This window comes from Loxodonta africana, chromosome 6 (assembly GCF_030014295.1).
Source record: "Loxodonta africana isolate mLoxAfr1 chromosome 6, mLoxAfr1.hap2, whole genome shotgun sequence".
In the NCBI taxonomy this organism is placed as follows: Eukaryota; Metazoa; Chordata; class Mammalia; order Proboscidea; family Elephantidae; genus Loxodonta; species Loxodonta africana.
Window position 1 is genome coordinate 128,919,230 of NC_087347.1, and position 27,947 is coordinate 128,947,176.

At 40.3% G+C, this 27,947-nt stretch overlaps 1 protein-coding gene across 11 annotated transcripts in view; it reads left to right on the plus strand.

Annotated features, from left to right (window-relative positions):
- The window catches only part of SAP130 (Sin3A associated protein 130), a 101,720-nt gene that overhangs the window by 62,764 nt on the left and 11,009 nt on the right, over positions 1-27,947 (plus strand). For 7 of the 11 annotated variants that reach the window (XM_064287321.1, XM_064287328.1, XM_064287325.1 and 4 more), the window contains 4 exons: positions 7,547-7,905; positions 11,563-11,619; positions 13,144-13,392; positions 13,589-13,714. In XM_064287321.1, the coding sequence (XP_064143391.1) occupies positions 7,547-7,905; positions 11,563-11,619; positions 13,144-13,392; positions 13,589-13,714 (791 nt within the window). The remainder of the gene's footprint in view (positions 1-7,546; positions 7,906-11,562; positions 11,620-13,143; positions 13,393-13,588; positions 13,715-27,947) is intronic. The other 4 variants (XM_064287326.1, XM_064287330.1, XM_064287327.1 and 1 more) reach the window with 1 other exon arrangement.

The following is a 27,947-nucleotide window of genomic DNA, read 5'->3' on the forward strand; positions in this document are numbered from 1 at the left end:
AATTTGCCTGGTGCAATACGTTGTTTGATTTCCTGACTGTTGCTTTCATGAACGTTGATTGTGGATCCAAGTAAAATGAAATCCTTGCCAACATCAATCATTTTGCCGTTTATCATGATTTTCCTTATTGGTCCAGTTGTGAGGTTTTTTGTTTTCATTGTATTAATACACAGGCCATACTGAAGGCTGTAGTTTTTGATCTTCATCAGTGCGTCAAGTCCTCTTTACTGTCAGCAGGCAAGGTTGTGTCATCTGCATATCTCAGGTTGTTAATGAGTCTTCCACCATCCTGATGCCACATTCTTCTTATAGTCCAGCTTCTCAGATTATTTGCTGGCATTCAGATTAAATAAGGATGGTGAAAGGATACAACCCTAACACATACCTTTCTTGATTTTAAGCCATGGTGTATCCCCTTGTTATGTTCGAATGACTGCCTCTTGGTCAATGTACAAATTCCTCATGAGCACAATTAAGTGTTCTGGAATTTCCATTCTTTACAGTTTTACCATAATTTGTTATGATCCACACAGTCGAATGCCTTTGCATAGTCAGTAAAACACAGGTAAACATCTTTCTGGTATTCCCTGCTTTAGGCCAAGATCGATCTGATATCAGCAGTGATATCCCTTGTTCCATGTCCTCTTCTGAATCTGGCTTGAATTTCTGGTAGTTTCCTGTCAGTGTACTGCTGCAGCTGCCTTCGAATGATCTTCAGCAAAGTTTTACTCAAGTGTGACAATGATATTAGTAATTTCCTCATTCTGTTGGATCACCTTTCTTTGGAATGGGCACAAGTATGAATCTCTTCAAGTTAGTTGGCCAGGTAGCTGTCTTCCAAATTTCTTGGCAAAGACAAGTAAGCACCTCCAGTGCTGCATCTGTTTGTTGAAACATCTCAATTGATATTCTGTCAATTCCTGGAGCCTTGTTTTTTGTCAGTGCCTTCTTCCTTCAGTACCACTGGTTCTTGATCATATGCTGCCTCCTGAAATGGTTGAACTTCAACTGGTTCTTTTTGGTATGGTGACTCTGTATTCCTTCCATGTGCTTTTGATGCTTCTTGCATTCAATATTTTGCCCATAGAATCCTTCAGAATTGCAACTTGAGGCTTGAATTTTTTCTTCAGTTCTTTCAGTTTGAGAAATGCCAAGTGAGTTCTTCCCTTTTTTGGTTTTCTAACTCCAGGTCTTTGCACATTTCATTACAATACTTCAATTTATTTTCTCAAACTGCCCTTTGAAATCTTCTGTTCAGCTCTTTTCTTTCATCTTTTCTTCCATTCACTTTAGCTACCCTGTGTTAAGAGCAAGTTTCAGAGTCTCTTCCAATATCCATTTTGGTCTTTTCTTTCTTCTTTGTCTTTTTAATGACCTTTTGCTTTCTTCATTTATGATGTCCTTGATGTCTTCCCACAGCTTGTCCAGTTTTCGGTCATTAGTGTTCATTGCGTCAAATCAGCTCTTGAAATGGTCTCCAAATTCAGGTGAGATACACCAGTCATATTTTGGCTGTCATGGATTTATTTTAATTTTCTTCAGCTTCAACTTGAACTCATATGCAAGCAGTTGATGGTCTATTCTGCAGTTGACCATTGACCTTGTTCTGACTGGTAATATTGAACTTTTCCTTTTATAGATGTAGTCAATATGATTCCTGTATATTTCATTTGGCGAGGTCCACATGTATAATCGCCATTTATGTTGTTGAAAAAAGGCATTTTCAATGAAGAATTCATTGGTCTTGCAGAATTCTATCGTGCAATCTCTGGCGTCGTTTATATCACCAAGGCTGTATATTCCGATTACCAGTCCCTCTTTGTTTCCAGCTTTTGCGTTCCAGTCACCAGTAATTATCAATGCATTTTGATGGCATGTTGGATCAATTTCAGATTGCAGAACTTGGTAAAAATCTTCAATTTCCTCATCTTTGGCATTAGTGATTAGTATGTAAATTTGAATAATAGTCGTATTAACTGGTATTTCTTGTAGACGTATGGATATTATCCTATCACTGACAGTGTTGTACTTCAGGATAGGTCTTGAAATGTTCTTTTTGATGATGAGTGTGATGCCACCCCTCTTCAATTTGTCGTTCCCAGATAGTAACCTGTGTGATTGTCTGATTCAGAATGGCCAATACCAGTCCCTTTTAGCTCACTGATGCCTAGGATATCCTTCTTTATGCATTCTATTTTATTTTTAACAACTTCCAATTTTCCTAGATTCATACTTCATACATTCCACGTTCTGATTATTAGTGGATGCTTACAGCTGTTTCTTCTCCTTTTGAGTCATGCCACATCAGCAAAGATCCCAAAAGTTTGACTCCATCCACATCATTAAGACTGACCCTTAATTTGAGGCGGCAGCTCTTCCCCAGTCATATTTTGAGTGCCTTCCAACCTGAGTGGCTCCTCTTCTGGTCCTGTATCAGACAATGTTCAACTGCTATTCACAAGGTTTCACTGGCCAGTTTTTTCAATAGTAGACTACCAAGTCCTTCTTTCTAGTCTGTCTTAGTCTAGAAGCTCCCCTGAAACCTGCCCACCAAGGGTCACCCTGCTGGTATTTGAAATACTGGTGGCAGAGCTTCAAGTATCACAGCAACATGTAAGCTACCACAGTACGACCTAGATTCAGTAAATCTCCCAGTCTTTGCCAAGGGTCTTTCTGTATTTTGGAACATGCCTTCGACAGCCATCCAGGCAATTTGCAGTTCCAGCTTCCTGTTTCTGCAGAGCTTCAGAGATTCCCAGAGGTCAGAGGTCAGAGCTCAGGCCCTTCTCAGGTCTTTCTCAGGTGTGTGTTCAGCCCTGGGTATGCACACAGGCCTATGCATGTGCACAGCGTTCTGGATTCCCAGTGATACGTCACAGCTTCCAGCGCCCCTGTGAGCATCCCATTCCCCAGCTTTTCATTTTATAGTTTCTGGGTAGCCTCTTACTTCCCTAGTTTTACCCACTGCTTCAGAGAACTGCAGAATTAATCAGTTGCCTCTGATTTTTTAAGACAAATGCCCCCAGCAAAAATGCTCTTTACATTTCAGGTAAGGACTACCACCATAACAGTCCTCTGAGAATGAGATTTGAAGATCCTCCAATACTGTTCTTATACCTCTGGTTGCTGCCAGGTTTTCATCATGATTATGGGCCGTAGATTTTTAAGGCTACCATGGAGCTCGAGAATGGGTGTATGATGCAAATAGGGCAAGGTAAAAAAAAAAAAAACCACAAAATTTGTTTTTTCTTACCAAGCTTCAACTACTTTTCTTGAATAATTTTGCCAAATTGCTGCAAGCCTTTTGTTAATATGCATTTGTATTTTTTATTACATAATACAACGAAATTTTATCACATGTGTATATTTGTCCATAGTCAGAATTCAGAACTGTTTTATTAGCACGAACACACTCCCTCATGTTAATCCATTTATATTCAGACCCGCCCCTCAACCCTAACTTCTTAAAACCACTGTTCTGTTCTCCATCTCTGTAACTCGATCATTTTGAGATTTATATAATGGAATCATATGCTACCTGTTCATATTGGCATTTTTCACTCAAAATAGTACCTTTGAGATCCAGGCAAGTTGTTGGTTATACCAGTTGTTTTTTCCTTGTTATGCATGGGTAGCATTCCATTGCCCTCACGTCTATCAGCTTGTCGTACTGTGAGGGCTCACATGTTGCTGTGATGCTGGAAGCTATGCCACAAGTATTCAGATGCCAGCAGGGTCACCCATGAAGGACAAATTTCAGCTGAGCTTCCAGGCTAAGACAGACTAGGAAGAAGGGCCCGGCAGTCCTGCTATTGGACATTTTGAATCGGACAATCACATAGTCCACTATGCCGGGAGTGACTTCTTAAAGAGGAATGGTGTTGCATTCATCGTCAAAAAGAACGTTTTAAGATCTATCCTGAACTGTAATGCTGTCAATGATAGGAAAACATCCATATGCCTACAAGGAAGACCAGTTAATATGACTATTATTCAAATTTATGCACCTACCACTAAGGCCAAAGATGAAGAAATTGAAGATTTTTTTCAGCTTCTGCAGTCTGAAATTGGTCAAACATGCAATCAGGGTGCATCGATAATTACTGGTGATTGGAATTCGAAAGCTGGAAACAAAGAAGAAGGATCAATAGTTGGAAAATACGGCCTTGGTGATGGAAACAAAGCCAGAGATCACATGATAGAATTTTTCAAGACCAACCACTTCTTCGTTGCAAATACCTTGTGTCACCAACATAAACAGCGACTATTTACATGACTCTTACCAGATGGAATACACAGGAATCAAATCAACTACATCTGTGGAAAGAGACGATGGAAAAACTCAGTATCATCAGTCAGAACAGGGCCAGGGGCTGACTGGGGAACATACCATCAATTGCTCATATGCAAGTTCAAGTTGAAACTGAAGAAAATCAGAGGAAGTCCATGAGAGTCAAAGTATGACCTTGAGTATATCCCACCTGAATTTAGAGACCATCTCAAGAATGGATTTGTTGTGTTGAACACTAATGGCCGAAGACCAGATGAGTTGTGGAATGACATCAAGGACATCATACATGAAGACAGCAAGAGGTCATTGAAAAGACAGGAAAGAAGGACCAAGATGGATGTTAGAGGAGACTCTGAAACTTGCTCTTGAACGTCAAGCAGTTAAAGCAAAAGGAAGAAATGATGAAGTAAAAGAACTAAACAGAAGATTTCAAAGGGTGGCTCAAGAAGACAAAGTAAAGTATTATAATGACACATGCAAAGAGCTGGAGATAGAAAACCAAAGGGGGAGAACACGTTCAGCATTTCTCAAGCTGAAAGAACTGAAGAAAATGTTCAAGCCTCAGGTTGCTATAGTGAAGGATTCTATGGGAAAAATATTAAACAATGCAGGAAGCATCAAAAGAAGGTGGAAGGAATACACAGAGTCATTATACCAAGAAGAATTAGTCAACCTCACCCATTTCAAGAGGTGGCATATGATCAGGAACAGATGGCACTGAAGGAGGAAGTCCAGGCTACACTGAAGGCATTGGCAAAAAACAAGGCTCAAGGAATTGACCGAATATCAATTGAGATGCTTCAACAAAAGGATGTAGTGCTGGAGGTGCTCACTTGTCTATGCCAAGAAATTTGAAAGACAGCTACCTGGCGAGCTGACTGGAAAAGATCCACATTTATGCCTATTCCCAAGAAAGGTGATCCAACCGAATGTGGAAATTATCGAACAATATCGTTAATATTCACATGCAAGCAAAATTTTGCCGAAGATCATTCAAAAGCGATAATAATAGTACATCGACAGGGAACTGCCAGAAATTCAGGCCAAATTCAGAAGAGGACATGGAACCAGGGGTATCATTGCTGATACCAGATGGATCCTTGCTGAAAGCAGAGAATACCAGAAGGATGTTTACCTGTGTTTTATTGACTATGCAAAGGCATTTGACTGAGTGGATCATAACAAATTATGGGTAACATTGCAAAGAATGGAAATTCCAGAATGCTTAATTGTGCTCCTTAGGAACGTGTACATAGATCAAGAGGCAGTTGTTTGGGCAGAACAAGGGGCTACTGCATGGTTTAAAGTCAGGAAAGGTGTGTGTCAGAGTTGTATCTTTTCACTGTACCTATACAGTCTGTATGCTGAGCAGATAATCCAAGACTCTGGACTGTATGAAAAAGGAAGGGGCATCAGGATTGGGGGAAGACTCATTAACAGCCTGCATTATGCAGATGACACAGCCTGGCTTGCTGAAAGCGAAGAGGACTTGAAGTACTTACTGATGAAGATCAAAGATCACAGCCTTCCATACAGATTACACCTCAACATAAAGAAAACAAAAGTCCTCACAACTAGACCAATAAGCCACATCGTGATAAACAGAGAAAAGATTGAAGTTGTCAAGGATTTCATTTTACTTGGATCTACAATCAACAACCATGGAAGCAACAGTCAGGAAATCAAAAGATGCATTGCATTGGGCAGATCTGCAGAGGACCTCTTTAAATTGTTGAAGAGCAAAGATGCCACCTTGAAGACCAAGGTGCACTTGTCCCAAGTCATGGTATTTTCATGCGCCTCATATGCATGTGAAAGCTGGACAATCAATAGGGAGACAGAAGAAGAATTGACACCTTTGAATTGTGTTGGCAAAGAATACTGAGTATACCATGTACTGCCAAAAGAATGAACACATCTGTCTTGGAAGAAGTACAACCAGAATGCTCCTTAGAAGCTAGGATGGCGAGACTATGTCTTAAATACTTTGGACATGTTGTCAGGAGGGATCAGTCCCTGGAGAACGACATCATGCTTAGATAAAGTGCAAGGTCAGCAGAAAAGAGGAAAACCCTCAGTGAGATGGATTGGCACAGTGGCTGCAACGATGGACTCAAGCATAACGACAATTGTGGGCATAGCACAGGACCAGGCAGTGTTTCGTTTTATGGTACATGGGGTCACTATGAGGCAGAACTGACTCAGTGGCACCTAACAACAACAAGCATTCCATTGTATGGATGTACTAGACTTTGTTTATCTGTTTGCTTGTTGAAGGACATTGGTGGTGTTTTCATTTTGGGGATATTACCAGTAAAGCTGCTATGAATATTTTTGTTTAGTTTTTTTTTGGTGGGGGGGGCATAGGTGAGCATACATTTCATTTCTCTAGGGTGAAAACACAGGAGTATAATTGCTGGGGTATATGGTACATGCATTTTTAATTTTATAAGAAACTGCCAGACTGTTTTCCAGAGTAGCCATGCCATTTTAAATTCCCACCAGCAATGTATGAGATCCTTTGGTCCTGCGACCAGTTTTCAGCAGTAGGAGTATAAGTAGGTGAACTGTTACTACATCTATGTAGTGGAATATTTTTGTATTTAAAAAAAATCATGTTTATCATGAATTTATAATATGATAAATGTTTCTTATAAAACTGAAAACTATGCTATATACTTCCAGACAAAATATTTTTAACTAGTTTCTCTGCATAGAGTATCTCTAAAACACTATTCTAGGAGGTTGTGAACACGGTGCCTCTGACAGAGGACAGACTGTAAGAAGGGGGAGGGAACTTAACTTTCAGTTTATATTCTGTGCTTTTTGTGGATCATTGTCATGTGTGAGTTACCTCCTTTTTAAGAAACTGATTTACAGAGAACTACATAGGAAGCTAAAAAAAACTTCAAAGACAGTATATGTGCATTAAGGAATCCTAGAAAAATACACTAACGTCATGAAAGTTGGCTGTCCTTTGGTGGAGTGGCTTTGAGTGTTTTCTTTATAATGTTTCTCATTTTGTAAGTTAATTTTATTTCTGTTTATAAAAACTAGTTGTAGGTGGGAGCAAATACGGAATACTTTTAAAACCTGAATTTTCCTTTAAATTTCTCTTTAAAAATTACCTTGAATTTCAACTGTTATATGGTGTGTGCTGTACAAAAAGAATTGGACCAGTATCCATCCTCTGAGATGTTGCATGTTAAGATCGTTTCTGTCATTCGCTACATGTGCTTTCTTTTTGTGTTTCAGTGCCAAACCTAAGTCGGAAATCCACGTATCCATGACCACTCCCGTCACTGTGTCCGTGGAGGCAGTGTCTAATCAAAGTAACGACCAGCCCACCATTGCAGTCCCTCCCACTGTGCAGCAGCCTACACCAACCATTCCAGCCATGATTGCAGCAGCTAGTCCCCCAGCACAACCAGCGGTCGCCCTTTCAACCATTCCTGGAGCGGTCCACATCACTCCTCCCATCACCACCATTGCATCTGCCCCGCCACCATCAGTAGCTGTGGGCGGCAGTCTCTCCTCTGTTTTGGCCCCTCCTGTTCCTGAAATAAAAGTTAAAGAAGAAGTGGAACCCATGGACATCATGAGGCCAGTTTCTGGTAAGTTCATTCACAGAATACTCTTAGTTAGCAGTTGCTTCTTCTCCCTTTCCTAACTCTCCTCAAAGTCCAAATGCGTGCGTGACCCTTAGCCAGCAAGCCCAACTTCTTAATGCCCATTTTAAGTGATCCTCACTAGAATTCTCTTCAGAGCTCGTGTTTATTAAAGGATTCAGTCCCCTTGTATGGTTTATTTGCATTTCATTGGTTTTTAATAAATAGAAGAAAGCATTCAGCTCCTTCTGAAAGCTAAAACCATTTTACTGCTTTTTATACTTTATTTTAATTTACTTATCAAAACTGAAAAATTAATATTTCCCTATATTATTTAATTTTTTTTTATTATTATTCATTAAGAAAATAATGTCATCGAGCCAGAATTTCACTCCTACGTATATACTCAAAAGAATTGAAGCAAGAACACAAACATATACTTGTACACCAGTGTTCATTGTAGCATTATGCACAATAGCTGAAAGGTGGATGCAGCCTAAGTGTCCCCCAAGAGATGCATAATAAACAAAGCGTCGTATGTACATACAAACCGAAAAACCAAACCCATTGCCATAAAGTGGAATTCTGACTCACAGTGGCCCTATAGGACAAGTAGAATTGCACCATAGAGTTTCCAGGGAGCGCCTGGTGGATTCGAACTGCCAACCTTTTGTTTAGCAGCAGTAGCTCTTAACCACTATGCCACCAGGGTTTCCATATATGTACAGTGGCATATTATTCAACCATAAAGAGAAATGACCCACTACAACATGGATGAACCTTGAAGACATTATAGTGAGTGAAATAAGTTAGTCACAAAAGGAAATACTGTATGATCCCACTTTTGTAAAATATCTAGGCTGTGCAAATGTATAGAGACCAAATCTCACTAATGGTAACCAGAGACAGGAGGGAGGGGTAGAAGGGGAGTCATTGCTTAAAGGGATTGAGTTTCTGTTAAGGGTGATGGAAAAATTTGAAAACGGATAGTGTTGATGGTTGCACACATGGTGAATTAATGTCACCGGAATTGTACACGTTAAAAATGTTGAAATGGCAAATGTTTTGTTGTATATGTAATTATCATGTGAGAAAAGAAAATATTGTCATGTAAAAGAGGTTGAGATATGTTAGGTGTACTAAGTACTGTTTCTTTACAATTTATTCCCTGCCAATTTCTGAAAGGAATTTAAAAACCTTGCTGTGTGGTGAAGTAAGATTTATGTTATTGAAAACACTGTCCTGGTAAACTTGTATGTAAATAATAACTCTTAAAAATATTCATTTACCCTTTCTCCCTTTTTTTCTGAAATTTAAACTTACAGTTTGTGAAAGATCAGTTGAGAGGTTGTCTTTTTTGCTTATTTGGAGTTTTTAAAAATAACTTACTGTGGAATCTTTTTTTTCCTAACTACAAAGGTAACATGTTCAGTATAGGAAACTTATAAAATACAGACAGATCCAAAGTGAAAGTAAATGGATCTGTGCTCCAGTTACCCAGTTGATTACCAATCTTACTCTCTTTCCATTTTCAATGCAGTTTGTTCACTAAGAAGCATGGTGGTGCTATGTGCTATATTTATTTATTTTAATTTATTATGCCATGAAATATCCTTCTTTATGTATATTTAGTCTCAGCACTTCCACTGAAAGATAACATGGATAACCCAGGAGGGGAAATGAAATGTTCTTAATTTTCCTGCTCATTTGCTTTCTGGCTTTGGATGACTGTCCCCACTGCTCTGTGCTGGGAAGATGGCAGTAATCTTGACTCAAACTGTAGGGTTTATCATGTCCTTATTAGAGGACTCTTCTGTGCTGGGCATTGTCCTAGGCATTGGGGATACAGCATTGTACTAACAAACATATCTCCCTCTTGGAGTTTACATTCTAGCAAGGCAGACAAATAGTAAGAAGGTAAGTCTAAAATAAACATATATACATGCATATTTATAATTATGTATATATGTTAGTGCTAAGTGCTATGGGAAAAAATAGAGCAGGGAAGGAAACTAATGGAAAGCTGGAGTCTTGGCTGCAATAATTAGAGAATTTTCAAGAGAAGACCTCACTGAGAAAGTGACCTTTGAGCAGAGACATGAAAGAGATGAGGTGCTGGCCATGAGGTTATCTGGAAGAAGAGTGTTCCAGAAAGAGACGATGTAGATGCAAAAACCCTAAAATAGGAGCATGCTTAGGATGTTCACAGAATAGCAAAGAGGCAGAGGTAGGTAGAGCTACATAAGTAAGGGACATGGTAGAAGACAAAGAGAGGGTCACGATTCCCTAGGGTCTTTTGAGCCATTGTAAGGACTGTTGCAGTAATTGCAAGAAAGCAGTGTAGGCTCTTACCAGGGTAGTCGCAGTGGAAGTGGTGGGAAGTGGTTGGATTCTGGATGTATTTTTCAGGGAGAGCTGAGAGTTTCTTTGCAGATTATATGTTGTGTGTGAGAAAATAGCGTCCAGGGCAACTCCAAGGTTTTTGGATTTAGTAACCTGAAGGATGGAGTTGCCATCAGCTGAGATAGAAAAGGCTGTAGGAGGACCATATTTTGCATGGAAAGATTAGGAGTTCAGTTTTTGATATGGTACATTTGAGGTGTCTGTTAGACATTTAAGGAGCCCTGGTGGTGCTTGCCTCCTAATCAAAAGTCAGTGGTTTGAACCCACCGGCCACTCCGCAGGAGAAGGATGCAGCGGTCCGCTTCCATAAAAATTTACAGCATTGGAAACCCTTTGGGGCAGCTCTACTCTGTTCTGTAGGGTATAGGCGGCAGTGGGTTTGGTTTGGGGTTTGGTTAGACATATAACTGGGGACATCAAGTAGGTAGTTGGATATATGGCATTTGGAATAGAAAATGAGGCTGAAGATATAAATGTGAGAGTCGTCATTGAGAGTCATCATTGTATGTACAACTTGTGGGTAAAGCCATGAGACTGGATGAGATCACCTAGGAAGTGAGTACAGATAAAGGGAAGCGATCCGTGGCCTAAGCTTCTAGCACACTGCTCTATTCACAGAGTTGGAAATGAGGCGGAGCCCAGAGAAGGAGACGGAGTGGAGTAGCCAGAGTGGTTGGGATCAACTTAGAGAACAGAGTGCCCTGGAAGAAAAGGAAAAAAAAAAAATATTTCCAGGAGGATGGAGTGATCAGCTGGATCACATTCCTCTGAGAGATGGAGTTAAGATAAAGGCTGAGAATTGACATTTATCAACATGGAGGTCATGAGATCTTGTGAAGAGTAATGATTGAGGTAAAACATAATTGGGAGTGGGTTCAGGAGAAAGTTGGGAGAAAGTTTACATTGAGTATAAACCTTTGGCAAAGTTTGTTATAAAGAGGTGGAAAGAAGGACAGTATCTGAAGGGGGATGTGATGTCAAGAGTAAGTTGTTTTAAGATGGAACAAATGACTGTATGTTTGTATGTTATTGGGAAAGAGCCACTAGAGAGGTAGGAATGGATCCTGCAGGAGAAAACAGAATTGCTGGAGCAGTGGCTGAGTAGGTAAGAGTGCATGAGGTCTAGTGTGTGTGTGGATGGATGGGTTGGCCTTTGCTGAAAGCATGGAGAGAGTGTGGACACAGTGCAAGGAGGTAGGTAGATGTGGTGGTGGAGATTTCTGAAAGTTTCCTTTGATTGCTTTTTTTTTTTTTTTCCAGTAAAACAGAAAGTAAGATCATCAACTGAGAGTGAGGATGGTGAAGGAGGTGCTGGAGGTATGAGGAAGGAGGAGAAGGGTGAAGAGTGAATGGACTTGGGAAATAACCTGATTGTCAGACAGCAGTCAGGCCACCTGAGGTTAGAGTGAGATGAGTCAACATCGCTTTGTGCTTTCTCTAGCTACACTCAGGTGCATAACTGCAGGCCAGTTGGAGAGTTGGATTTAAACTGTTGTGATTTTGCGACACAAGAGGAGGGTCAATGGAGGGAATAAAATTGATTATAGAATTTAAGCAGGGTGATAGGACAGGGATGAGGGACATTAAGAAGACAGTAGGGTGAATGGCTTATAGCTCCTAGTGGGGTCTCAGGATTGTTGGAGGCTGATTACTAAGAGGAGTGACTTGGAAAGATGGTTGGTTTGGGCTGGAGAGTAGGAGGTTAGAAATTGAGATGGTATGGGAGGTGGGCTGAATTTTGGTATGACTATTAGGAGTGGATATCTGGAAAAAGATGGGGCAGGTATGTGGTAGAGTGAAAATAAGCATTGAGGAGAACCTTTCCCATGTTTCTAAATCCCTAGCTGTGTGATCCATAAAAGCTCAATCCCGTGTTGGCTTCATCACTGTGAGTGCCATCTCACTGAAGGCAGTGTGTGCGGTAGTGCAGAGTGCACTGCTGAAGCCAGCTGCCTCTGTCACATCCCACCTCTGCCACTTCCTACTTATGTAGCTGTGCCCACTTATAATAATAATGCCTACTTATTTGGATTACCTTTAAGATTGTGTGAGTTAATAGGTTATCTACTAGGAATTATGTGCAAAGACCTGAAAAATAGTGGCCTAAACACATAAAATTTTATTGTCTCCCTTGGTGCATGCCCTGAGGCAGAGTCCAGGAAAGGTATGGAGGCTCCATGAAATCATTAGGGATCCAGGCTTCTTCCACCTCTCACTCCACAAGTTAGCTGCTATAACTCCAGCCATCATATCTGAGTTCCCAGGCCACAGAAAGAAGGGGCATACCTCCTTCCTTTACCTTTTAAGAAACTTCCTAAAAGTGCTACAGAACACTTCTGCTTCCATCTCATAGGGCCACACCTACCTACAAGGGAGGCTAGGAGAGAGTGTCCTGTAGCAGGATGGCAACATGGCCCTCTAAAAAGAAAGGTCTTAGGACTAAGGAGAGCATCCCTGGGTGACAAAAATGGTTAAGCACTCAACTGCTAACCAAAAGGTTGGAGGCGCCTTGGAAGAAAGGCCTGGAGATCTGTTTCCAAAAAGTCAGCCTTTGAAAGCGCTGTGGAGCACAGTTCTACTCTGACACACATAAGGTCACCATGAGTTGGCATCAACTCGACGGCAACTGGTAATATGAAGGAAGATGAGCAAGTGTGGGATATTGGGATACAACTGGCAGGCTCTGCCGCAGTGAGAATTCTTAGTGCAGTGCCAGATGCGTAGCAAGACTCCATAAGTTTAGCTATCTCTGTGATTTCCTTAATCTTCTCGTTGCTAGAAATCACATGGAGTTTTCCGTTACGGTGAGCTCTCATGTGTGTGCTCCTTTTCCTATGACAGCAGTTCCTCCACTGGCCACCAACACTGTGTCTCCATCTCTTGCATTGCTGGCTAACAACCTGTCCATAGCTACAAGTGACCTACCACCTGGTGCCTCTCCAAGGAAAAAGCCCCGAAAGCAACAGCATGTGATCTCAACAGAAGAAGGTGATATGATGGAGACAAATAGCACTGATGATGAGAAGTCTACCGCCAAGAGTCTTCTAGTGAAGGCTGAGAAGCGCAAGTCTCCGCCGAAAGAGTATATCGGTAATGGTCACTTGGGCTTATTATTTATTCTTGTCTTGTGAGGCTGTCTCACTTCAGTCAGCTGTCCATCCCTGAGGCTCTTTGCGTAGTCAGATTACATAAGCCAGATTTATGAATCACTGGAATTTCACCTGGAAGTTAGTTGAAAATTTATAATAAGCTATTTAACATCTTATTTTTCTTCCCTTTTGAACAGATGAGGAAGGTGTGAGGTATGTCCCCGTGCGGCCAAGACCTCCCATTACTTTGCTTCGTCACTATCGGAACCCCTGGAAAGCTGCTTACCACCACTTTCAGCGGTACAGTGATGTCCGGGTCAAAGGTTAGTTTTCCCAGAAACATCCGGTGTTAATGCATGAAATTGGTGAGACACCTGGCTATATTGCAATCACAGTAGAAAAGAAAGACAGAACCACAAGTTTTCAGTTTCCAAACCACTGTTTTTATTATAAAATCTCAAGACTTTAGTGTTCAACTTAGGTGAAATAGCTAGTTGAGTATAAAATTTGGAAAATTATCCTTTGTCCCAGAAAGTTATATGCACTTTATTGGAAACCCAGTCTAATGAATAAGTGGCAACCTGGATTGTAGTAAAGCTAATGTGTTAACAGATTGGCAAGTATAAAAAGCATGACCTGCTTAACTCCCAGAGCAATTGCAGAAGAACTGTACTAGATGGTTGTTTGATAGTTGACAGTAGTGCCTGTGGTTGTGTGCTGTCAAGTTTGTTATGACTCATAAAAAAAAAAAACCTATAACCCAGTGCCGTCGAGTTGATTCCGACTCATAGCGACCCTATAGGACAGAGTAGAACTGAGCCATAGAGTTTCCAAGGAGCACCTGGCGGATTCGAACTGCCAGCCCTTTGGTTAGCAGCCGTGGCACTTAGCCACTTCGCCACCAGGGTTTCCATTACTCATAGCGACCCTAAAAAAACACAGTAGAATGGCCCCATAGGATTTTCTAGGCTATATTCTTTTTATTTATTTATTTTTTTAATTGTGCTTTAGGTAAAAGTTTACAGAGCAAATCAGTTTCTCAAACAATTAATAAACAAATTGTTTTGTGACATTGGCTGCCACCCCCACCATATGTCAGCACTCTCCCCTTCTCCATCCCAGATTCCCCATTTCCATTCATCCAGTTTTCCGGTCCCTTCCTGCCTCTTCGTCTTTGCTTTTGAGCTGGTGTGCCCATTTAGTCTTGTATACATATGGTGGTGTTTATTTTATAAAACTGTCTAATCCTTGGCTGAAGGGTGAACTTAATAGGAGTGACTTCAGAACTGAGTTAATAGGGCATCCAGGGGCCATATTCTTGGGGTATTTCCAGTCTCTTTCAGAGCAGTAAGTCATGTCTTTTATGAGTTAGAATTTTGTTTTACATTTTTCTCCCAATCTGTCTGAGATCCTCTATTGTAATCCCTGTCAGAGCAGTCAGTGATGGTAGCTGGGCACCATCTGGTTGTTCTGGGCTCAGTCTGGTGGAAGCTCTGGTAGTTGTGGTCCATTAGTCCTTTGGAGTAGCCTTTCCCTTGTGTTGTTGGTTTACTTCATTCTCCTTTGCTCCAGACATAGTGGGGCTAGTAGATGCATCTTAGATGACTGCTCGCAGGTTTTTAAGACCCCAGATGCTGCTTACCACAATTGGACATGAGAACATTTTCTTTATAAACTGTGTTATGCCAGTTGAGCTACATGTCCCCTGAGTACATGGTCCCTAGCGCTCAGCTCAGTAACTCGGCCCCTCGGCAAGTTTAGATGTGTCTATGAATCTTAAGTGACTTTGCCTTGGTCAAGTTGTGCTGACTTCCCCAGTATTGTGTACTGTCTTACCCTTCACCAGAGTTATGACTTATCTACTTATTATCTAGTGTTTTTCCCTCCCTACCCTCCCCCTCTCTCGTAACCATCAAAGATTGTTTCTTTCCATGTGTAAAACTTTTCTTGAGTTTTTGTAATAGTGGTCTCGTACAGCATTTGTCCTTTTGTGATTGACTTATTTCATTCAGCATAATGCCCTCCAGATTCATCCATGTTGTGAGATGTTTTGCAGATTCATCATTGTTCTTTATTGTTGCATAGTATTCCATTGTGTGTATGTACCATAGTTTGTTTACCCATTCACCTGTTGATGGGCACTTAGTTTGTTTCCATCTTTTTGCTTTTGTGAATCATGCTGCAGTGAACACGGGTGTGCATATGTCTATTTGTGTGACGGCTCTTATTTCTCTAGGATGTATTCCTAGGAGTGGGATTGCTGGATCATATGGTCTTTCTATTTCTAGCTTAAGGAAGCACCATATGGTTTTCCAAAATGGTTATACCATTTTCCATTCCCACCAGCAGTGCATAAGAGTTCCAATCTCCTCAAAACCTTTCCAACGTTTGTTTTCTGTTTTTTTTTATTAGTGCCAGTTATGTCTGGGTGAGATGGTATCTAATTGTGGTTTTAATTTGCATTTCTCTAATGCCTAGTGATTGCCAGCATTTCCTCATATATCTGCCTTAATGTCTTCTTTGGTGAAGTGTCTGTTCATATTCTTTACCCATTTTTTAATAGGAATATTTGTCTTTTTGTTGTAGAGGTGTTGGATTTTCTTAACAGATTTTTAGAGATAAATCCTTTGTCAGATATGTTCATAAACAAAATTTTTTTCCCAGTTTGCAGGTTTACCTTCTGGTGCTTGTATATTGTTAGTTACGGTTTGTATCTTATTTGTGCTGTATATTAGGGCCCCTAGTGTTGACCCTGTTTTTTCTTCCATAACCTTTATAGTTTTTGGTTTATGTTTAGGTCTTTGATCCGTTTTGAATTAGTTTTAGTGTATGGTGGGAGGTATGGATCCTCTTTCATTTTTTTACACATGGACATCCAGTTTTGCCAGCACCATTTGTTAAAAAGACTGTCTTTTCTCCATTTAATTGACTTTGGGCCTTTGTCAAAGATCAGGTGGCCGTAGGTGGATGAATTTACATCTGGGTTCTTAATTCTGTTCCATTCGTCAACATGTACCAGTACCAGGCTGTTTTGACTAGCATAGGCGTATAATAGGTTCTGAGGTCAGGGAGTACGAGGCCTCCTGCTGTTATGTTCTTCAGTAATACTTTACTTATCCAGAGCCTCATTCCTTTCCATATAAAGTTAACGATTAGTTTTTCTCTCTCATTCAAGAATGCTGTTGGTATTTGGTTAGGGGTTGTATTGTATTTGTAGATTGCTTTGGGTGGAACTGACATTTTCACAATGTTGAGTCTGCCTATTCATGAGCATGGTATGTTTTCCCATTTGTGTAGATTTCTTTTGGTTTCTTGCAGTAACATTTTGTAGTTTTCTTTGAACAGGTCTTTTCTGTCCCTGGTTAGATTTATTCCTAAGTATTTTTTTTTTTTTAGTGGCTATTATAAACAGTATTGCTTTCCTGATTTCCTTTTCTTAATTTTCTTTATTGGTGTATAGGAATCCAACTGATTTTGTATGTTAATCTTGCATCTGGCTACTCTGCTGAATCTTTCTATTAGTAGCAGTAGTTTTCTTGTGGAGTCTTTTGAGTTCCGTATGTACGGTATATGTCATCTTCAAATAGGGATAGTTTCCTATTTCTTTCCAGTTTACATGCCTTTTATTTCTTTTTCTTGGCTTATTGCTCTAGCTAGAACTTCCAGCACAAGGTTAAATAGGAGTGGTTCTTGTCTTGTTCCTGTTCTCAAGGGGATTGTTTTCAGCCTCTGTCCATTGAGAATGATTTTGGCTGTTGGTTTTGTACAGATGCCTTTTATTACCTTCAGGAATTTCCTTTCTATTCCCATTTTGCTGAGAGTTTTTATCAGGACTGGGTGTTGGACTTCATGAAATGCCATTTCTGCCTTGATTGAGTTGATCTCCCGATTCTTTTGTTTATGTGGCGGATTACACTGATTGATTTTCTAATGTTGAACCATCCTCGCGTACCTGGTATGAATCCCACTTGGTCGTGGTATATAATTTTTTTTTTTTTTTTGTATGATGGTGAATGCTGTTGGCTAGGATTTTGTTAAAATTTTTTGCATCTATATTCATGAGAAATATACTGGTCTGTAATGTTCTTCTGTGGTGTCTTTGCCAGGTTTTGGCATCAGTGTTATGCTGGCTTCATAGAATGAATTCAAGAGTATCCCTTTCTTTTCTATGTTCTGTAATAGTTTGAGTAATACTGGTGTGAGTGCTTCTCTGAATGTTTGGTTGAATTCTCCAGTGACACCATCTGGGCCAGGGCTTCTTCTGTTGGGTGTATTTTTTTTATTAGTTTTCAGTCTTTTCTCTTGTTATGGATTTGTTCATATTTTCTGCCCCAGTTTGTGTTAGTTTAGGTAGTGTGTTTCTAGAAATTTGTCCATTTCTTATAGGTTTTCAAATCTGTTGAACTATAGTTTTTCATAGTACTCTTTTATGATCCCTTTTATTTCAGTTGGGTCTGTTGTAGTGTTTCCCATCTCATTTCTTATTTGGGTTATTTGCTTCCTCTCTTAATTTTTTTCTTTTGTCAATTTGGCCAGTAATTTGTCAATTTTGTTGATCCTTTCAAAGAACCAGTTTTTGGTTTTGTTGATTCTATTGTTTTTCTGTTCTCTGCTCTGATGTTTATTATTTCCTTGCAGAAACCCTTGTGGGTTTCTTTTGCTATTCTCTTTCTATTTGTTTGAGTTATAGGGCTAACGTTTTGATTTTGTCCCTTCTTTTTTTGAGGTGTGTGTCTGTTGCTGTAAATTGACCTCTGAGCACTGCTTTTGCTGTGTCCCAAAGGTTTTGGTATGATGTGTTTTCATTCTCATTTGAATCTGGGAATTTTTTGATTCCATCTTTGGTTTCTTCTATTACCCAGTACTTTTTAAGCAGGTTGTTATTCAGTTCCCATGTTTTTTATTTCTTTTTCCTTGCTCTTTCTGTCATTAATTTCTGCATTTATGGAGTTGTGATCAGAGAAGATACTTTGTCTTACCTCAGTGTTTAAGATTTTGTTGAGGGTTGTTCTGTGGCCTGAGGCGTGGTCTGTTCTGGAGAATGTTCCCTGTGCGTTGAAAAAGAATGTATACTTCGCTGCTCTTGGGTGGAGTGTTCTGTATATGTCTGTGAGGTCAAGTTAGTTGATTGTGGCCTTTAGATCATGTTCTGTCCTTTACCGAGAGTGGTGTATTGAAGTCTCTTACTATTAATGTGTAACAGTCAATTTCTGTTTTGAGTGCTGTTAGAGTTTGTTTTATGTATTTTGAGCCCTATTGGTGGGTGTGTAGATATTTATTATGATTGTCATCCTGGTGAATTGTCCCTTCAATCATTATATAATGTCCGTCCTTATTTTTTATGGCGGATTTTGCCTTACAGTCTATTTTATCTGAGTTTAGTTTTGCCACTCCTGCTTTTTTTTGGTTGCTGATTGCTTGTTATGTTTTCTTCCATCCTTTCATTTTTAATATATTTATGTCTTTGTGTCTAAGGTTTGCCTTTCGTAGATAGCCTATTGATTTTTTTTTTTTTTTTTTAATCCATTCGGTGACTCTGTCTTTTTACAGGTATATTTAAGTCATTTATGTTCAGCGTGATTGTCAGTTCGGTGGGAGTTTTAATGCTGTCATTTATAGTGCCCTTTTTTTTTTTTTTTTTGTGGTGCTGATGCTCTCTTTGTTCCTCTTACTCCCCTGTGCTAAGTTCCTTTTGTTTGTGGGTTTCTTTTCATTTATTTCATTTTTGTAGATTTTGTGTTTACTGAGACTACATTTTTCTTCTTTATTTTGATGACTATGTTTGTTAACCTTCTTTGTGGTTACCTTGAAATTTATCCTTAACTTCTTAAGTTTGAACCAGCCTCTTATTGATATCACCTTGACTTCCTCTGCATTTGAAAGTTCTATACCTTCACCATGTATTCCCCCTTCTATTGTTATTTGTTGTCCTTTACAGATTGATGTCTCTGGTTCCTTGTTATAAATCTTTTACTTTTGTTTTATCCTTGCAAGTTCATTACTTAGGGTGGTATATGGCTGATGATGACCTGTATCCTAGATTCAGGTTGTTGTCTGACGTTGGTTCTCTAACCAAAGGACTCCCTTTAATAATTCTTATAATTGGTTTTGTTTTTACATATTACCTTAATTTCTTTTTATCTGGAAGCGTCCTAATTTCACCATCATATTTGAGAGAGAGTGTTGCAGGATATGTTATTTTTGGTTGGCAGTTTTTTTTTTTTTTTTTTTTTTTAAGTTTTTATATACATGTCATCCCATTGCCTTCTTGCCTGCATTGTTTCTGCTAAGTTTAGTCTTCCTGTTTCCACTTTGAATATGACTTTTCATTTTTCTCAGGATTCTTTCCACCTTTGGTTTTGGAGAGTGTGATTATGATATGTTTTGGTGACTTTCTTTTGGGATCTATCATATGTGGGGTTCGTTGAGCTTCTTGCATGCTCAGCTTTTCATCTTTCATGATATTGGGGAAGTTTTCTGTAAGCAAATCTTCAGTGATCCTCTCTGTTTTCCATTTTCTTCCCCTGTTCTGGAACTCCAATCATGTACATATTTTTGCTAATGACTGTATTACACATATTTTTTAGGTTTTCTCCATTCTTTTCTCTGATTTTTCCTCAAACAAAATGACATCCATGTATTTGTCTTCAGTTTTGCTGATTCTGCCTTCCATTGCTTCAAATTTGCTCCTAAAACTTCCTATTCTGTTGGTTATTTCTGAAATTTTGTTGTTTATCTTTTGGATTTCTTTCTAATTGCACTTTTGTGTCATTTCTAATTGTTTATTTTTTTTACTTTCGTTTTTTTTATTTCCCTGAATTCCTCGATTGCTTTGTCTGTGTTTCCTTGATTTTGGCTTTGTTTTGGCAGGGTTTGGCTGTGTTTTCCTTGAGCTTGGCTGTTTTTTCCTTAGTTTTGTCTGTGCTTTCCGTGATCTCTTTCCTAATCTCTTGGAGATTCCTGAATATTAAGACTTCTAAATTCCCTATCAGGTAGTTCCAGTGCCTTTACTTCTATGAGAAGGTTATCTGCTACTTTATTTTGGTCATCCTGTCCGGTTTTTTAATATGTTTTGGTATTGTCTACTGTCTCCGAGACATTATTATTATTTTCTTTATTGATTGTAGGTTTGCTTCTTTTGTCCTGCTTTGTTGTTTGGCTTGGTTATGCCTGGTCGTGTGGGCTGGGCGTGTTTTGTTGGTTGCTTATCTGTGGGCACAATAGTTCTCACCACCTTGTCCAGGTGGGCAGAGCAGGTCACTCAGCTGTGGTGCAGCAGGGCAGGTCCAGTTGGGAGGAGGGGCAGGATCCAGGTCGTTTGTGCCAGGAACCAGAGCAGGTGGGGCAGGGTGGGGGCTGATGGCCAGGCCCATTCCACTCAGGGCCACAGGGTGCTATGGGACAGGGCCCAAGGTGGCAGGGCAAGGTCTGGAGGCTGGGCTGGTCTCACTTAGGGCCACGGTGCACGGTGAGTGGGGCTAGAGGCAGCAGGGAGGTGCTTGGGGTCCAGGCTGGTCCCATTCAAGGGCTTAGCGCGTAGTAGGCAGGGAAGGGTATTGGGCCCAGACCGTCCCAGTTGTGGGCATGGGACAAGGCTGGAGGTGGTGGGAAGGGGCCTCAGGTTCAGGCCAGTCCCGCTCAGGGGTGTGGTGTGTGGCAGGGTAGGGGAGAGAGGTGGGGGCAAAGGGTGGAGTGGGTAGGGCTAGGCTAGATGGAGAAGAGCAATGAGGTGGGTTTGTACTATGTTCCCTGGCAGTGGAGGCTGCTGAGATGGGGCAGTTCTTGCCACTATTCATTAGAGGGGTCAGGTTTTAGGAGTGTGCACTTGTGGCTACTGCGTGAGAGTGTCTGGGCACTGCCTTGAGCTGCAGCCAGCAAATGTGACCTTACTTAGTTCTGGTGTGTCCACACCGTACCTGTTATCTCCTATTGAGAATTCTGTACTTTCCATGTGGGGTTGTTGGCTTTATTCCAAGATGGCCATGCTGTGTTCTGCCTTTTGGCCAGGAACCTCCACTATGTATCTTTACTCCTTCACACTTTCTGTCAGTTTCTTTTTCTTGACGGTTTCCCTTTATCCATTTGTTTAAGGTTCAAGGTTCCAGAATTGACATCTTTATCTGTTTTACTTGGTTTTTCGGGTCTTTGTTGCAGAAGAATGACTTAATGCTTCTGGCTAGTTTGCCATCTTGGCCCCACCCCCCCGCCCCAAATGTGTTTTTTATGGGAGCAGAATGCTGAAATATGTGTGTATTTTAAGTCCTGGGAAGTTTACTTTCCAAGAGAACCTTTTATTTAACATGTATACAAAGTTCTTGGTATAATCAATAGGCAAGCCTTAAATAAATGTTTTGTTGTTGTTGTTGAACCCTGAGGGTAACATTTTAATAAACTTACATATAATAAAAATAGCTAATAGTACTTTGAAAATACTCTGCAAATATTCTTCTGATAGACTGTATTTAAGTGTCGTTTGTCCCAAATATAATAAATGCACAGAGAACTGTGAGTTTTCAGTTAGTACCACCAAGTATTCTATATTCATGTCAGTAAAATGTTTAGGATTTCCCTGGTAGCATTTTAAGCTGTACCAATGGATTCTTATTGCTTACTGGGAGTCTTTATTAAAAACTATCCAGAGGAAGATAATTAGACATCTGTGAAAATGTTGATGATCCTTCCATCTCCTATTAGGAGATATAGATAGATGTATACATACACACACAAATATATGTATATACACACAGACATATGTATAAATCACCTCCTTTGGGCCAAGCCCCTCCTGACCACTAAACTTTGGTTGAATTACTTTGCCTGAGCTTTAAAATCATACTCATATAAATAAATCAAGGTGGAATCCTAAAAAAAAGTTCAGGTAACCCAGAGGAAGGCAAGGGAAAAAAAATAGGAATGAGACGCACAGGTTACAAACAGAAAGCACAAAATAACAAGGCATACATAAGGCCTGACATATCAGTAATTACTTTAAATGTAAGTGGCCTCGGTATACCAGTTAAAAGACAGATTAGCAGAGTGAATGAAAAACATGACCCACCAATATGCTGTCTACAAGATACTGACTTCAAATATAATGACATAAGTAGATTGAGAGTAAAAGGATGGAAAAATATACACAAGGTGAACCTTAATCCAAAAATTATAGCTATATTAATATCAGAAGAAGTAGAATTCAGAGCAAAGAAAATTAAAACAAAGAGGGACATTACATAATGATAAAAGGATTGATCAACTAGGAAGAGAAAATGATCCAAAATTATTAGCCCAGAAGACCAGGGACTCCATCAGCCTGAGACCAGAAGAACTAGATGTCGCCTGGCTGTTAGCAGTGACCACCCTGACAGGGAGCACAACAGAGAGTCCCTGATGGATCGGAAGAAGAGTGTGGAGCAGAAGTCAAGTTCGCATAAAAACACCAGACTTAATGATCTGACTGAGACTGGAGGAACCCCCAGCACCATGGTCCCTGCACTCTGTTAACCCAGAACTAAAACCCTTCCCAAAGCCCACTCTTCAGACAAAGATTAGACTGGACTATGAAACATAAAATAATACTCAGGAGGAGTGTACTTCTTATTTCAAGCAGATACACAAGACCAAATGGGTGGCTTCTGTCCAGAGGCAGGATGAGGAGGCAGGAAGAGACAGGAGATGGTTGGTTGGATGGATACGGGAAACCCAGGGTGGAAATGAGGAGTGTGTTGTCACATTATAGGGATTGCAACTAATGTCACATAACAATGTGTAAATTTTGTATGAAAAATTGAGCTGTAAACTTTCACTTAAAACACAGTTTTTTATATATATATTCATACACACGATATCAAACATTTGCAGTGAAAAAAAAATGTTTCTAGATTCTAGGAATGATTGTGTGGGAAATGACATTAGAAATATACCATTTGCAGCCACTCCTAAAAATGATACAAACCAAACCTGCTGCCGTGAAGTCAATTCTGACTCCTTACAACCCTGTAGTATAAAGTAGAACTTCCCCATTGGAAAGTAGATTTCCACATCTTTCTCCCATGGAGCACACTGGTGGATTTGAACTGCTTTTGGTTAGCAGCAGAGCGCTTAACCACTGTGCCACCAGAGCTCCTAAAAGAAACTATGTATTTAGGTGTAAATATAACAAAACATGGTAGGACTTGTATGCTGAAAACTATAAAATGCTGATGAAAGAAAATATAAATAAATGGAGAGACATAAAGTGTTCATGGGTTAGAAGACTCAACATAGTAAAAATGTTAGTTCTCCTTAAATTAATACACAGGTTTAATGTAATTCTTATCAAAATCCCAGCAAGATTTTTTTAATAGACATAGAGCTTTTTCTAAACTTTATGTGGAAAGGCATAGGAGTTAGAATAGCTAGAAATAATCTTGAAAAAGGAGAGAAATCATCTTACTATCTTCCTGATAGTAATACTTGTTTTTTTTAGCTACCGTAATCAAGACAGGTACTGAGGGGTAGAGATCACAGTAATAGACCCATATAAATGTGCTCAACTGATTTTTGACTCAGATGCAAAAGCAATTCAGTGGAGGGAGGATAGCCTTTTAACAAATGGTACTGGAGCGATTGGACATCCATAGGCAAAAAAACAAGTCTCAACCTAAACCTCACACCGTATACAAAAATTAACTCAAAATGGAGCATAAACTTAAATGTAGAACATAAAACTTACACAAGTAAATCTTCAGACCTAGGGCGTGATGAAAACCTAAAGTACAATCAGTCCATAAAAGAAAATATCAGTAAATTGGACTTCATCAAAACTTTTACTCTTCAAGAAAACCCAGGAAAAGGATGAAAAGACAAGTTGCAAGCTGAGAGAAGATATTCGTAAACCACGTATGTAATAAAATACTCATGTAGAGTAGTCGGAGGCGGGGCGAAGATGGCGGACTAGGTAGATGCTACCTCGGATCCCTCTTGCAACAAAGACTTGGAAAAACAAGTGAATCGATCACATACATAACAATCTACTAACCCTGAACAACAAACACAGATTTAGAGACGGAGAACGAACAAATACGGGGAAGCAGCAACTGTTTTCGGAGCCTGGAACCAGCGTCCCAGTCAGGTAACCTTGGCGCCAGCCTTAGGTCTCGGCCCAGGGGAGCTGAACACAAAATCTTGTGACGGCGCAAACAAGGGGCACAGCCCTATCCCCCTGAACTGACCCCGGGAGGGGGCCCAGCCAGTCCATGCGGGTGGCTTGGCAATGCGGCTGGTGGGAGAAGTCCCCGGAAGGCAGTGACTGGTTCTGGAGCCAGGAGTGCAGCGTCCCAGCCGGGGAACCTTGGCGCTGGGCTTTGGACTGGGCACTGTCACGGCACAAGCACGGGGCACAGCCCTACTCCCCTGAACTAACCCCGGGAGGGGGCCCAGCCGGTCCGCGGGAGCAGCGCGGCGACGCGGCTGGTGGGACGAGAAGTCCCCGGGAGGCAGCGACTGATTTTGGAGCCGGGAGTGCAGCGTCCCAGCAGGGGAACCTTGACGCTGGGCTTTGGACTGGCAGTGGAGGATCTGACCGCGGCTTCAGCGGGTCAGACCCTCGGGGGCAATCTCCCCACAGCCAGCACACATAGGTGACATGCCCCTCGGGAATCTCAGATAAAATAGTCATTCCAAGCAAGATAAGCAACTTTGGCTGTATTCTGCGGTGCTACTCTCCTGTTCCTCTATACCTTCCCCCACCCTTCCCAGGCAGCTTCATTAACATTGGAATTTCCTGACCCAGAGGGAGAACGGCTCCGGCTCCGCGGTGGCTTTGCTTTTCCCTTTTTTTTTTTTTTTTTTGGTCTTTTCCTAACCCATTCTTCCGGCCTGAGAGAAGGAACCACAAAAAACCCAGGGACCAAAAATCCATCCCTAATTGGACTAAAAACACAGAACCAGCTACAGCCAAGCATATATGATCCAAATCTCGGACTTTCATCCTTACAGGGAACAAGGTGCCGGTTATAATCCAAAGGCAGTTCTGATAGGGATCTGACTGCATTTGTTTTTTAGCAGATTTTCTGGAAAAACAAGCTTCCCAAGTCTGATATCTCTGCTTATTCAACAGAGCCCTAACTGACCCACAACAGGGAACTGAGGGCTGAAGCTCCCCCCAGACCACGTAGCCTCCTGCCTTAGGGGTCTAAGGAGGGTGACACCTACCAATCAGTAGAGGTACTTGCATTGGGAGCCTAAGGTACAGCTGCAGTGCCCTCCCACCAAGGTGCTATAGGAATAGAGACACACCTACCTCACTGACACTTGGGGGAAGCCTGTCAGCATCCTGCCCCCCCTGGAGTGTGAACCCCAGCTGCTAATAGAATCTGGTGCACACAACTATCACCACTACTTCTCGAGGTAGATAGGTGTTAGGGTGCAGCACACACTTGACCCAAAATCAGGTTCTACTCAAGAATAGTGAATAGACTCAGGCATATATATCTGGCAACAGCCCAAACCAGCTGGTAATAGGTCATAAGTAAGTCAGGGGCTACAACAAACAAGACAGCAGAATCTAGTAGCCCATCCACGTATATTGAAAGGAAACAAAACAAGATAAGACTCAGTGAGCAATTATAGAATAAATCACTACTATATCTTAGTGATGGCTCGGAGACAGCAGTCGATATCGAATCACATAAAGAAGCAGACCATGACAGCTTCTCCAACCCCCCAAACAAAAGAATCAAAATCTTTCCCAGATGAAGATACAATCCTGGAATTATCACATACAGAATATAAAAAACTAATCTACAGAATGCTCCAAGACATCAGGGATGACCTCAGAAACGAAATAAGGCAAACTGCAGAAAAAGCCAAGGAACACACTGATAAAACAGTTGAACAACTCAAAACGATTATTCAAGAACATAGTGGAAAAATTGCAAGAATCCATAGAGAGCATGTAGAAATCCAAAACATTAACAATAAAATTACAGAATTAGACAACGCAATAGGAAGTCAGAGGAGCAGACTCGAGCAATTAGAATGCAGACTGGGAAATCTGGAGGACCAGGGAATTAACACTAACATAGGTGGAAAAAATCAGATAAAAGAATTTAAAAAAATGAAGAAACCCTAAGAATCATGTGGGACTCTATCAAGAAGGATAACTTGCGTGTGATTGGAGTCCCAGAACAGGGAGGGAGGACAGAAAACACAGAGAAAATAGTTGAAGATCTGCTGACAGAAAACTTCCCTGATATCATGAAAGACGAAAGGATATCTATCCAAGATGCTTATCGAACCCCATTTAAGATTGATCCAAAAAGAAAAACACCAAGACATATTATCATCAAACTTGCCAAAACCAAAGATAAAGAGAAAATTTTAAAAGCAGCCAGGGAGAAAAGAAAGGTCTCCTTCAAGGGAGAATCAATAAGAATAAGTTCAGAGTACTCAGCAGAAACCATGCAGGCAAGAAGGCAATGGGATGACATATACAGAGCACTGAAGGAGAAAAACGGCCAGCCAAGGATCATATATCCAGCAAAACTCTCTCTGAAATATGTAGGCGAAATTAAGATATTTACAGATAAACTCAAGCTTAGAGAATTTGCAAAAACCAAACCAAAGCTACAAGAAATACGAAAGGATATTGTTTGGTCAGAAAACCAATAATATCAGATACCAGCACAACACAAGGTCACAAAACAGAACATCCTGATATCAACTCAAATAGGGAAATCACAAAAACAAATTAAGATTAATTAAAAACAAAAAAAAGCTCATAACAGGGAATCATTGAAGTCAATATGTAAAAGATCACAATAATCAAAAAGAGGGACTAAATACAGGTGGCATAGAACTGCCATATGGAGAGTGATACAAGGCGATATAGGACAATACAAGTTAGGTTTTTACTTAGAAAAATAGGGGTAAATATTAAGGTAACCACAAAGAGGTATAACAACTCCATAACTCAAGATAAAAACCAAGAAAAACGTAACGACTCAAACACTGTGAAAATGAGAATCTCACAATTTACTAAGAAAAACGTCTCAGCACAAAAAAGTAAGTGGAAAAATGAAATTGTCAACAACACACATAAAAAAGCATCAAAATGACAACACTAAACATTTATCTATAATTACGCTGAATGTAAATGGACTAAATGCACCAATAAAGAGACAGAGTCTGGGACTGGATAAAGAAACACGATCCGTCTGTATGCTGCATACAAGAGACACACCTTAGACTTAGAGACACAAACAAACTAAAACTCAAAGGATGGAAAAAAATATATCAAGCAAACAATAAGCAAAAAAGAAGAGGAGTAGCAATATTAATTTCTGACAAAATAGACTTTAGACTTAAATCCACCACAAAGGATAAAGAAGGACACTACATAATGATAAGAGGGACAATTGATCAGGAAGATATAACCATATTAAATATTTATGCACCCAATGACAGGGCTGCAAGATATATAAATCAAATTTTAACTGAAAAGTCAGATAGACACCGCCAGAATTACAGTAGAAGACTTGAACACACCACTTTTGGAGACGGACAGGACATCCAGTA